Raw genomic sequence first — 13167 nt, forward strand, 5'->3', positions numbered from 1 at the left:
ATTAATGGCATTTTTTTATGATTAAAAAATGACAATATTTTTTTAGAGTGTCTACTATTACCATAAAGTGATTACGAATACTATTTATTAAAAACGATCACTTTTGCCAAAAAAAATCGCCGTACAATAATAATACCGATCTCAAAACATGCACATGAATTTAATTTTAGTTCGTATCTTGCGTAAAACTATACTCCCTCCGTCACAAAATGTATTAGCCTTATTATTGTGTTGAACAATATGAAGAGATCTTTTCGGGAGAACCGCGCTTTAAGAGGGCACTTCACGATACAAAACAAGTGACGATTACTTTAGTGAAAATACAATCACTCTTTTAAGACGACCCTTTTCATCTTAAGCTTAAAACGGAGAAAATGCAACTCATTTACAATAAAATGTGACTACCTTTTAATAAAAAGTTATCAGAACAACAATTTTAGCTATAGACACTAACTACAAAATTCTGTCGTTAAATGGTCTCTTTTTATTACAAAATGGAGACATTTTGTAAGTTAAACGTGAGCTGGAACGCATCATACAAAATACACTTTGTTAATTAACTCGCGGTCCTAATTAATCGGTTTAAGATTAGGAATTAGTACGGAATCGGTACAATGTATTAGAGTGATCAGGCAAAATGAGCTTCATAAATTTTGAAATTGTGGTCAGTATCCGCTTATTTTGTTAGCCAGATGAGCCGGTCCGGTCCTATGGACAGATTACCATGAAAAGGGTCAGTTAACGACGTATATCTTCCGACTAATCAAAATGTGGGTTTGAACAAGCCACGGGTTAACGTAAGTTGGTTACGGAATTGGAATTTTGTACTGCTAGTGTGTTTAATCCCTTTTGAAAATAATCTGTATCCGTTTTTTTGTTAGCCGAATGGATTTGGTCCCCATGACAGACAACCACAAAATGCTTATGTTCTAATTAGTTCTCAGAATATTTATAATCATATGTTAGATCGTCTCATATAATGTTTAATAGTACATAATTTTCAGCTCCAGCTAATAATTAAGACACATACATAATTCTAAACCAATCATTAGTGTTCTTTTGCTCTAATTATTTATTTGGTATTTGATTAAAATGCTTCTCGCAATTAGACCTGGCAAAACTGACCCAACTTGATCCCAAATTGAAGACTCAATATGACCCGAAACTCAAATTGATTAGACGCTATTTAATCAGCCCGGATGTTGACCATCGCAAACTGGCCGTTATCTCTAAATGACTTTAAAAAAAACAACTGGATCGAAAATGAGCCGAACCCAAAATGACCAGAGCGATCCTATAGGCATAAAATCTCATTTAAGACAAGCATATCGGTCTTAACCTTTTTTTTGGTTCAAATGAGCGCACTTATATCGCGGGTGAGAATCGAACCCTCAACTTCATGGTTGGAGTAAGAGAGCTCTTATCACTTGAGTTAACTCTTGTTCTATATCCGTCTTAACCTTAAGACGGGTTAAATATCACACATAAAACAAAAGAAGAATGCGTTATGATTAGCAAAACGTTTGTCTCGTCTAAGCAAGTGCCGTATTATTTGCCCCAATTTATCCTTAAAATGGAGATATCTGTCTTCAGAAAGGCCTATTGCTATATAAGGAGGTAAGCTATTCATTTATATTTTTGGGCCTATTTAAGCCTATGGGCTAATAAGCACCATACATATGTTCAATTGCTACCCACATGAGTACCATCTGGGTTGGACCTTTATTTTTGTTGCTTATTCTATTTTGGGCTAAACAAGCCCAATAATTATGCTGTAACCATTGACATTTGACAAGAACACTTACCTTAAATTACCAGGATTCACGAACCGTTAAAATTCGCACAAGGAAAAACAACGGTTTGCAATGCAGCTAACGTGGTATTTTCTCCGCTTTTTACCCTTTTTCATTAATTGTTTTACCTTTATAATCAGTTGATTGATTGATTGATCACATTGCATCAAGGAAATAGGATTCGGAGGAGATGACATGTGTTTTTCCGTCTTTCATTGAGCCACGAGTAATCACTAAACAACAACAATATTACCCTAATGTTCGAAATCCTACTATCAACATTCTTTTGGTATGAAATGACCCCCAAGTAAGGCTGGGCATCGGACCGGACCGAAACCGGAATCGACAAAAATCATGGATAGAAACCGGAACGGATTATAAAAATTCAGGTCCGGGACTGAACCTGGAAAATTTCGATTCAAGACCGGAATTTGTCATTACATGCCCAGTTTTTCAAATTCCGATCCATTGGATTGGATCGGACCGGATTAAAAATATTTGTTTAAGAAAAAAAATGCAAATAACAATGATTTCGGGAATTCTGGTCCACTAGAAATCTAAAAATGAATCTTTTTGAGGTTTGAGATATCAAGCTTGATACATTCCATTAATTAACTATAGAAAACTAAAAATCCTTAAATGATACCCCTTTATTATTCATTATATGTCGTTTTAGAAAAAACACAATTATTAAGAAAATGAATTAAGGGGTTGTTTGGTTCACTATGGGAAGATAAAGTTCCTAGGAAGTTAAGTTCATATGAATTGTAAAAATGTTGTTTGGTTGTCATGTGAGAAATGAATTCATGTGGGAAGTTGCACTTATCAAGGGGGGATAGGTAAGCAACTTCCTACATTAGGTAGAAATTGAAGTTCCTTGAGAAGTTCTAATTACCATGAAATGGGCAACCAAACAACATCATATTTAAGCAATTCATGGGAATTTCTACTTCCCGTGATTTAAGAGGGCAACCAAACAACCCTAAGTGTAATTATAACATTAATTATGCATTTTCACGAGCTTATTCTTTAGATTCTTTCCCGTTTTATGCAACAAGTTGTTGGCGATGTTTCGTGTAGTGAAGATCATCTGTCTCATTTGGTGTCCCATTGTGTGTGCCACACCACTTAACTTCTAACACCTCAACAAAATAATATATATATATTGTAATATTTTATTTTACCACAAGTGATGTGTCGAAATGTAAGTGGTGTGACACACACAATGGGACACAAAAGTGGCCTTGGTTGGTTCCGTTTTATGCTTTTTAGTTCTTTTAGTTAGTTTCCGTTTATTTTTGGACTTAACCCCGCTTTTTTTAACCAAAAAAAAATATTTATTTAAATGATATCATACTTTATAAACTCTAAAATGATATCATACTTTAGGCAATTTAGGACATAATACAAAAATTCAACACTATATAAAAGAATTTTTCTAAACATATTATTTTACTCCATCCATCCCTAAAATTTATTTACTAAGACCATTACACACAAACAAAAGATGAATTATTATTCCTACTATTTTGCCATACTTGTGATCTTGACCTATGCAACACTGCCTTCTTATTATGCAGGGTGTTTTAGAGGGTGTTTTACGGATGAACAATATCGCGTAACAATTACGAATAGAATGCCAAATGACCTTGGACTTCATTGTAAGAAGAATAGTATGAAGAATAATGATTTTGGAGCACAAGTGATTCATAGTAATAATTCATACATGATGGAAGCTGTGATATCAAAAACTTTTAGCAAAGGGGTAATCAATTGTAAATTTACTTGTTCTCAAGGACGTGTTAGAAATTTATTAGTATTTAGAGATGATCAAACTTTTAAAAATGACTTTTGTGTTGAAAAAATATGTTCTTACGAAGCAAAAATTGATGGAATATATTTAATAACCTCGAATACGGGGAAATCCCAAAGGTTACCTTGGTAATAATTAATGAGAGGACTGAGTGAAAAATAATGTTATATGTTATTATTCGAATGGAATAATATAGTATATATACATATATATAAAAACAATAATAATAATAATAATAATAATAATAATAATAATAATAATAAATAAGTTGTTGATCAATTGTTAATTCTGGTTTTTCTTTTCTAAATAATCCGTATAAATTTAGTTTAATATGTAAAGTTCGATTAGGAGTATTGTATGTTTTTTTTTTATTAAATGCAAACTTTCTATTAAAGATTAAAACTATATTCAAATTTACAATTTTCTCGACCCAGGTACGAGTCTTGGATCATCACTCCACATCCAAATTGATTATCACTTGCTATTTATTACATCAATGCACACTTACAGAATAAATCAACTAGCTTTAGTGGCGTAGCTAGAATTTGAGCTTTTATGAGGCGATAAATCAACTAACTAGCACTAATCACTTTTATTCAAAGGTGGTTTGAGCCTGTTTCATCAAATTCTTCCCCTGACTTCAACTTCAATCCATTGACTGCTGATTATTTTTTCTTTTCTAAATAAACGGTATAAGTTTAGTTTAATATGTAAAGTTCTATTGATTAAAAGTAGGATTTTTTTATAACTGTTACCACGTATAATTCAAATTTTACCAACTATTGCCAAAGTAATATTTCTTTAATATAATGTATTAAATCGTCTCATATAACATGTCACATGTATGTGTAATCACTAATCATACATAATTTCTTCTGACTAAATTGTTCTCGGTAACTTATAATCATATATGAGACGGTCTTATATAAAATGTGTAGTCATACACATACACTCATACATAATATCAGCTCTAGCTTAATTCCTATTTTTTACTCACTTACCTACTTTAGACAACTTATATGATTCTTCAAAAATAATTAGAGCAAGTGAATCACTATCATTGAGTACAACATCATAACCATCTCGTAAACCGTCCAATCCATCACCCAACAACTGCCAAAACAACCCACCAGCGGCCGCCCCGCCGTTGCTGGCTGAATTAAATATTTCCTCGTAAACAACACCGTATACCCAATCCCTGTCAATCGGCTTGTACCCTGATACGTTATACGATTTCCCAAATTCTGTAAATAAAACTGGTTTCTGAATTATGTTTTGTGCATCTTGTATATGTTGGTTTACCCATTGCTCTAGAAATGTTAATTGCGCGTCGTTGCTTGAATTTTTCAGCCTGTAAGATAATGTGATCGACAATTGTCAAATACATTACTTTTAATTTTTAAATAACGGATTTTTTATCATGTACCCGTAGAGCAAATGTTAAGCTTACTTAAAAGAAAAACGAACATAACTAATACTCCGTATTACATTTGAAAAAAAAAAAAGATTGTTTTTTTTAGCTGTCAAAAAAAAAAAAAAAAAAAAAAGATTGTTTTGTACTTCAATTTTCCCAATTTTATCTCAATATTTTCCTTTCAAGTAGAGCTGGCCCTCAGCACGGGCTGACTCGACCTGGCCCGGGTCCTAAAATTCCAGCCTGGCCCGCACATTTTAGTACTCCCTCCGATCCAGACAAATGGTGGAAAAGTAAGGGGTATAGTATGAAAATTTGATTGGGGACACATGAGTTTAGGTGGATTAAATAAATAGTTGGTGAGTGGATGAGTGAATGATAAAGTTGTAAATATGTAATGGATGTAAGGGTAATTTAGTCCTTTTTCATGCCAAATATGGTATGTTACCGTTGGTGTGGTTCATCCATTTTAGGTAAGTGTTACCATCTGTCTGAATCGGAGGGAGTATAAATTAATAAAATTGGTAAGGCCCGCCCTTGTCCCGCCTCGGGCTCTGGTCCAGGCCAAGCATATCCCGGCTCGGCCCGGTCCACTCCTCCCCTGGCCTGGCCCCGGTCTGACTAGGTGAGCCCGGCTCGCCCCCTTGCCAGCCCAGCCCGGCCCATGTACATGTCTTCTTTCAAGTGAATTTGCTTGACAAAGGGTATGTATTAGAAAAATCGATTAACTAAAAGAAAATACAGTACTACTACCTTCGATTTTCGAAGTATTTCATACATGTTTTTGTGTATCGAACATGTTTTTACGTATAAAGTGTAAAACCCACATTGAGCTGTACAAAAAAGGGCCTTATATGAGAATAACTAGTTCATTTACGTGTTTGCGGTAAAGCAAATAATAGAGAAAAATACCAGTTATCAGGATAAGAGTGGACCGTAGCAAAATCAATGCCAGAAATTTGATTATTTTCAATGAAATCCGTTCCATATTGACAACTTGAAGGGTTGATTTGGATTTTTTCTGGTGTCGAAACGCCGTAGAATCCTTCAAGCCCGATTTCCAAAAGGTGGGTCGAATCTATTGATTTTACGTACCATGCCATTTCTCCAATCCAACTCTGATACATAAATAAAAACGATAAAATCGTTATACCCATATTATAATTAGAGTTGCGCATTACTAAGTAGTAATTACACTAATTCATCCATACAAAAAATCGTTATCATACGAGTGTGATCTAGGCCGGGTTAATTCAGGTCGTGTTATTTTGAGTTATACAATGTACTATTATCAGGTCATATTGTGCTTCGGTCAGTTATACAAAATCACTTTGAGTTTTTGGTCTTCAATTGATTATTTGATTGTGGTGGCTTGGGTCGTTGTAGGTAGAGCTGTCTTTGGGTCGGGTTCGGATCGGGCCATGCTCATCTAGTCAGGCCCTGAACTAGACAGGAGGTGGGGCGGGCTTGGTTGGGCTGGGCTGGACTCGGAGTATGTTTGACCCGGGCCATGCCCGTGGTGGGTGGCGAACGGGCCGGGTTGGCGGGCTTGTGTATTTTTTTATTACTAAAATGGCGGGCTAAGGGCGGGTCGTGCTGTAAATTTAGGATTCGGGCCAAGGCGGATCAGGTTGGTCGGGCTGATGGCCAGCTCTAGTTGTAGGTCAGGATTTTTGATAATTTTTAGTTTTCTTAATATTGATAATTATTGAAATAATTGTTTTCGACTATTCTTGGTTGAGTCATTTTGTGTGTGATTCAGCAAAATCTTTTGGGTGGAGCCTTGCAATCCTAGTCTAATAGTTAAAAATATCGTGTCGGACTTATTGAGTCGGGTTAACTTGGTCATAATAATGGCCAACACTAAAGTGATCGATCACCTACTTCTCAATTCTCAAACAATGAAATAGTCATCAATTCATATCACCAACCTTTCAATTTGTCATCGAAAATTATTAACTCGAAAATATTACTAATTGGACCGTAATTCCAGTAATTAAGTAAACATGGTTTGGCAAAATTAAAGGGTAGTATTTGTTTTGTGCATGGTTCGTTCTATTTAATGGTGAAATAGTAAAAAGGTTGATGATAAAAGCATAGCTTTATATGCATGTATTCAGGAACATGCACGGAATTGTTGAGATTAATCACGGGAAATGACAACGACACATACACATAATTTAAGCTTTAACAAATTGTCAACTCAATGTACCAAAAAAAAAAAAAAAAAAAAAAAAATTGTCAACTCACAAAAGAATGAAACAATTAACCATGCATGTGACTTGGACCTAGAGGAGTAATTTAATTTAGTAGGTTTAGGTAAAATTATAATTTAGAAACTATAACTCGGGTATAAAATCGTTTTACATAAATGGATGTTATCGTAACACCAGGTGATAATTTACGTAAATAACTTCCATCGATCATCAGTTTCCATGATAATGGCATTAAGGTCTTTATTATATGATTTTATATTGTTTTGTTAAATCTCGAATAATTAGGGGACACATGCATGTGTAATTCTCTTACTCGATCATTTGCGATATTATTTGACGAAAATCTAAAAAATGGTATAAAAAACTTTACATTTTATAAATTCAGCATGTCGGGTTATGAGACGGTTACACATAGGAGAAAATTGTCGTTGAAGATACTTAATCGAGGTAGAAATAGAGATTGAGCAAACTTTACTAACCTGAAGAGTTTTGCCCGATAAGTCCTTGCACCTAGGCTCATTCATGAGCTCCCATGCCATTATAGTCGGATCGTCTTTGTATGCAACTTTAGTTATGCTATTCACCCTCGTTAAAACCGTCTGTCCAAATAATTTTATAAAATTTAAAAATAATTATTCTATTTTCCAAATAAAAAATTAACAATGTCTATATCGTGTTTAATTAAGATGTCGGTATTGTATGGTTCAAGGTTCGATTTTCCTCCGATGGTATCATAGACATTGTTTGCATGCATGACAACAAACAAGTAATTAAGGTACGTAATTAGTCTTTGTTATTTTCTGCTGAAAAAAGCTGAACTGAACTAAGATGACTGGATAATTACGCGTACCTTAACATGTCTTTTGTAAAAATCCTTGACAGTAGGATTAATGTAGAAATCATCTTCATGATCAGTCGTCGTCAAATTAGCCCATGCAAGATATTGTTTCCTCCCTCCATAATCATCCCAACTATTCACTAAGCTCAATATCAACTTTATCCCATATTTATTTGCCTCGGATATCACGAAATCTAGACCCTTCATTTCAATAATTTTCATTAACAATATAATAAAACAGTTTTTAATCAACAACTAAAATAATACGCATTTCAACACATAAAGGAAAAAAAAAACAATAATAGAATAATCGCTTGATAATAAGACAGTCTTTCACAAGAATTTGTGCACGTAAAACGTTTTTTTAACCACTTTTGAAGAGTTGTGATTCTTGTAGCCATATGAATATTCGTTTTATGTAATATTAATGTGAAATCGTCTTACAATAGGTTAATCGCTCGCAAAATAGTTGAAAATGCTGAAAATTGGTCTTCATCTAATTATCTACTCATCTCTAATAATGTAGTTAGGTTTCTAAAATTGGAATTCCTAACTTTGTTGCACCTGCACGACTCATTAACCTAGTCAGAAAGTTCTAGGAAAAGAGAAACTACATATAAAATGTAGTAACTCGATTTTAACTAAAAATTTCAAAATTTCCGTTTTTCGGTAAGCCCATACACGGCGGAATCAGGATTTGAACTCAATGACTGCAAAAATTTTTAGCTGGACAAATGAGTAATGTTATAAGTAAAACTCGAAAAAAAATCAAAAACTTTGAAATTTTTATTCTACAGCAAGGACGAGCGCCTCTGCTATCTCTTCCTTAGCATCATAAAATCAATCAATTAAAACTTGATCAATATTATTGAAAAAAAAATAAAGAAGGTAATAATTACTTGGAACATTTGTTCATTATAAGAACCAGGAAAATATTGAAGAGGATTATATCCGCCATCATTAAAAGCCCAAGTTCTTGCAATAGTAAGTCCATAACTTGAAGCTTCTTGTAATGCAGATGATACTTTTTGTCTTGAATACGGGTTCGAAGCTTCACACATTAACCAATATGCATTAAACCCATTTCCATAAAATATTTCTCCATTTAATATAAAATTTACACCATTTTTGCTAATAAATCCATCTTCATCACCTTTGTTTAATGGTGCTTTTCTTAGTATTGTTAGCAAAAATATTAAAAATATTATTTTATAATTTTTCATTGTTTTTTTATGTGAATTTTGTTTGGGTTTTTGAGATTAGAATTGGAGTGGAGATGTTTAGTTGTGTGAGTTCTTGGTGAAATCGCTTAGAAATGAAGTACGTATATATAGACATGTAGTAAGTCTCTCCGAAGATGGCACATTGGCACTATATATCCGTCTTAAGCTTTAAGACGAGCTAAATGCCATCTCAAATGAGAATTCGTGTAAAAAGTAGGGATTTATGTTAGATTTTATAATATGATAATGTTATTGATAGAAAAAGACAAATGTTTTTTTTTTTTTTTGTGAAAAAGAGGGTCGAACCCCGAAATTAAACAACATTGTCTTCGTGGCTATTGGTTTCTATGCAAATGACGGATGTTGGTGTGTACAAAGGAGGTCGAGTGTACGTAATCTTTTATTGTATGTTGTGTTAATGTATACATAAAGTGTACGTGAAAGATAGACGAAATTTATATATATGAATCATTTTTGAGTATAAACTTTGGGATTTCGTTATATTAAAAAAGGAAGAGTAAATTAGAAATAACTCCCTTTTAAAATTCAGTTTTTTTAAAATTACTCTTTTATAAAAAATATTCTAAAATTAATCTCTTAAGATGTACTTTTATCAAAAATTATTTTAAAACTCAAATTGATCACTTTATAATAAATTAAAGAGTTGGTCAAGAAAAGATTAATACTACCATTTTAGGTTTTTATAAAGCGGACTATTTTTTTTTTTTACGAATGTGACATGCCATTTTAACACAAAATAGAACGTCAATGACATTTGTAATGAATTATACAGTATCGTATAATCCGATAAAAAAAACCGTTTATGTTATAAAGTTATATTGTTGCACATCAACATGATATTCGGTAAAACTTTAATTAGTGACACGTGAAGTACTAAGAAGTCTATGCGATGTGTCTACTCATTGTAACATATGATAATTTAAACTCTAATTGATAATGTATGTACAATCAAAATTTCACTAAATTTATCATACAAAATCTCACTTAATTAGCATAATTGCATAAAGCCAATACTCAAATCTAACTTTTATGAATACGCATGTTTTATGTACCGTATACGGTTGATTTCTAAGACAAAAAGAGAGATTTTAAAACCATTGAATTGATATTTCCCAGCATTACCCTTTTCAGTGGAAAACTTGTGCTGTAAAAGGAAGGGTAAAAATGTCAATTGCATTACATTCACGCATACCCTAGGAATCTAGGATATGTCCATGCTAAAAAAGGAGATTAAGGTTGTTGTTTTCGAATTTTACAAGGATATTGGCATCCCCTAGGTTACCTTGTGATTCTTGACTAAGCTCGTGAATTGAGTGCATGTCACCAAACTTTTTGTTCATTTCCTCATTGTTACGTTCCTTTCATCAAATTATCGTATAATAAAACCGTCCTACAGATTAAACACAGTAAGTAAATTATACAACCAGTTGTATTGATTGTATAGAATAGAATCCAAACTTTATAATGAATTACTTAAGCTTAGGTTTATAAATTATGAGCTTTATTTGAAATAATTTGAGCTCCATTATAAAAAAAAATTGATTTTAAAAAATTATAATGAAACTCAAAAATATTATATATATAAACTCAATTACTCCCTCTGATCTGTCTCGGTCATTTGTTGTCATTTTCCATATTGGGGTGTCTCAGTCAATTGTTGTCATTTCTATTTTAAGAATGAACTTGATGACCAATTTGATCATTTACAATCAATTTGTTCCACTTGACATTTAGCAATTGACTCCTTCCTCTTTCCTTGGTATTTGTGCCAAAACCAAAGGACAACAATTGACCGGGATGGAGGGAGTAAATTTTATTTTTGACATCAAAATTTTTAAATATAAATCAAAAATTGTAAAAGCTCGAAAAAAATACACATGTTCGATTAGATTTGTTAGGGTTGTATAATACTTTTATACAACAAGCGTGTATCTTTATTGTTTAGTGGTTAATACTTGGACAAAATTTTCAAGGGATTCGTGTTTAAGCTTTTCAAAAGTATTCTTTTTGAGTGATTATGGCATGAGGTTATGCCTTCTAGATTTCGAGTATGTCACTCTCAGATACTTTACCTTATATACGTGATTTGCAGCCTGCCTCATATACTCGGGGATTTATTCAATGCACACTAAAGATAACTGTTACGTATCTGCTCATCATCATAAAAAAAAAGTCTTATTATTATTCGAAGACATTGTAGAAAATTTATACTAAAGTTATTCCCTATGTCCCGATCATTTGTTGTCGTCCTTTTTCATATTATGGTGTCTCAGTGAGTTGTTGTCCTTTCTATTTTAAGAATGAATTTGATGAACAATTAGATCATTCACACTCAATTTGTTCCACTTGTCATTTGCTAATTGGCCCCTTCCACTTTCCTTAGTCTTTGTGCCAAAATCAAAGGACAACAATTGACCGGAACGGAGGGAGTATTTGTTTGCATGCAAACATGAAGCAAGATGCTTGTACAGTTTTACCAATTACCAGAGGCATCTCAGGCCATGGACAATTACGGGCGGTAGAACTGGACCTCCGGTTTTAGCCACCGAATTTACAAGTTTTATTAATAAAATTTAATACAAACCTCGGTGTATAATACACTTGTATATTTAATTATATATATGAGACCTCATTTTTTTGTAGTTTACCGAACTGACAAACTCATACTCCCTCCGTCCCGGTCATTTGTTGTCCTTTGGTTTTGGCACAAAGACCAAGGAAAGAGGAGAGAGTCAATTACTAAATGACAAGTGGAACAAATTGAGTGTGAATGATCAAATTAGTCATTAAATTCATTCTTAAAATAGAAAGGACAACAAATGACTGAGACACCCCAAAATAGAAAAGGACAACAAATAACCGGGAATTTACTTTAAGTCGCCCCTCAGTTTTGCACATATAAGTGTTGGACGCAACACAACCACGAACAAAAAATGGCACGACATACTACAGAGTACTTCCTCCATTCAACTCCACTTTACATGTATTCCTTTTTCGTCCATTCAACTCCACTTTACATGTATTCCTTTTTCGTCCAAGAAAATGACCATGTTATCCTTATTCACACTTCATATTTACAAAAAATGTCATCCATACCCCACACTAATCCACCATAAAACCCCACATTTATATTTTTTTTAATATTTTTAACCCCACCATTCTCTTTCCCTATGTACTTTTTATACTTTTTTTAAACCGTCCCTTAATATCCGTGCAAAAAGCATACTTGCAAAGTGGAGTTGAACGGAGGGAGTATATTACTATATGCGCACTAAGAAATTACGTAAAGAGTGGAGTAGTAAATTACTTATGTTCGGTTACTCCATTTGGTGGCCACTAATTAAGATCCACTAAACCACTGCATGCTGGCCGTCCCACGGGCGATAACCTTCTACTTTAGACCTATATTTTCATGCCTAAAAAGTTACTCTTTTATCAGATCGTAAAACCTGAATAGAAGACGTGCAAAATCCTGCAAGCTCTTATTACTTATTAGTGGCCGGCGTTTAACTCTCAACTTAAAGACGTCTCACAATTTCTTTTAATTTTTAACATTATTTAAATCAGTTATGAGTATTATTACAATTTGTGAGTTGTGACACACACAAGCAAAATTTGCATGTGAATTAATAGTATGTTGAATAATGCCTTGAGTCTGTTAGTTGTCATTTCAAAAGACTAGTACGGGGCCTCGTCGACCGGAGTGCTTTGTCGTCAGTTGCTAATTTGGAAAATGAACGGCTAAATTAGCGGAGTACGGATTATTATGGAGTAGATTGGTTTTGTATTTCTTAATTTTATTGTAATGATTTTTTTGAGTTTTTGGTTAACGAGGCTGATCTCATGGTA

General features: G+C 33.3%; 1 protein-coding gene across 1 annotated transcript; it reads right to left on the reverse strand.

Annotated features, from left to right (window-relative positions):
* Window positions 1-4384: 4384 nt before the first annotated feature.
* On the reverse strand, window positions 4385-9384 carry LOC141658456 (mannan endo-1,4-beta-mannosidase 7-like). The gene is made up of 5 exons (XM_074465403.1): window positions 8974-9384; window positions 8087-8275; window positions 7716-7835; window positions 5933-6138; window positions 4385-4957 (listed from the first exon to the last, which is right to left on the reverse strand). The coding sequence occupies exons 1-5, from the start codon at window positions 9295-9297 to the stop codon at window positions 4600-4602; spliced, it is 1197 nt and encodes a 398-aa protein (XP_074321504.1). The 5' UTR covers window positions 9298-9384; the 3' UTR covers window positions 4385-4599.
* Window positions 9385-13167: the final 3783 nt, after the last annotated feature.

This window comes from Silene latifolia, chromosome 6 (assembly GCF_048544455.1).
Source record: "Silene latifolia isolate original U9 population chromosome 6, ASM4854445v1, whole genome shotgun sequence".
NCBI classification, from domain to species: Eukaryota; Viridiplantae; Streptophyta; class Magnoliopsida; order Caryophyllales; family Caryophyllaceae; genus Silene; species Silene latifolia.

Bases quoted from the DNA above. Each gene is read 5' to 3' on its own strand.
- LOC141658456 (XM_074465403.1), bottom strand. From the start codon at position 9,297: ATGAAAAATTATAAAATAATATTTTTAATATTTTTGCTAACAATACTA. The intron at 8,276-8,973 runs GTAATTATTACC...ATTGAAATGAAG, and splicing joins ATAATGAACAAATGTTCCAA to GGTCTAGATTTCGTGATATC. The intron at 6,139-7,715 runs GTTAGTAAAGTT...TTTATGTATCAG, and splicing joins TATCGGGCAAAACTCTTCAG to AGTTGGATTGGAGAAATGGC.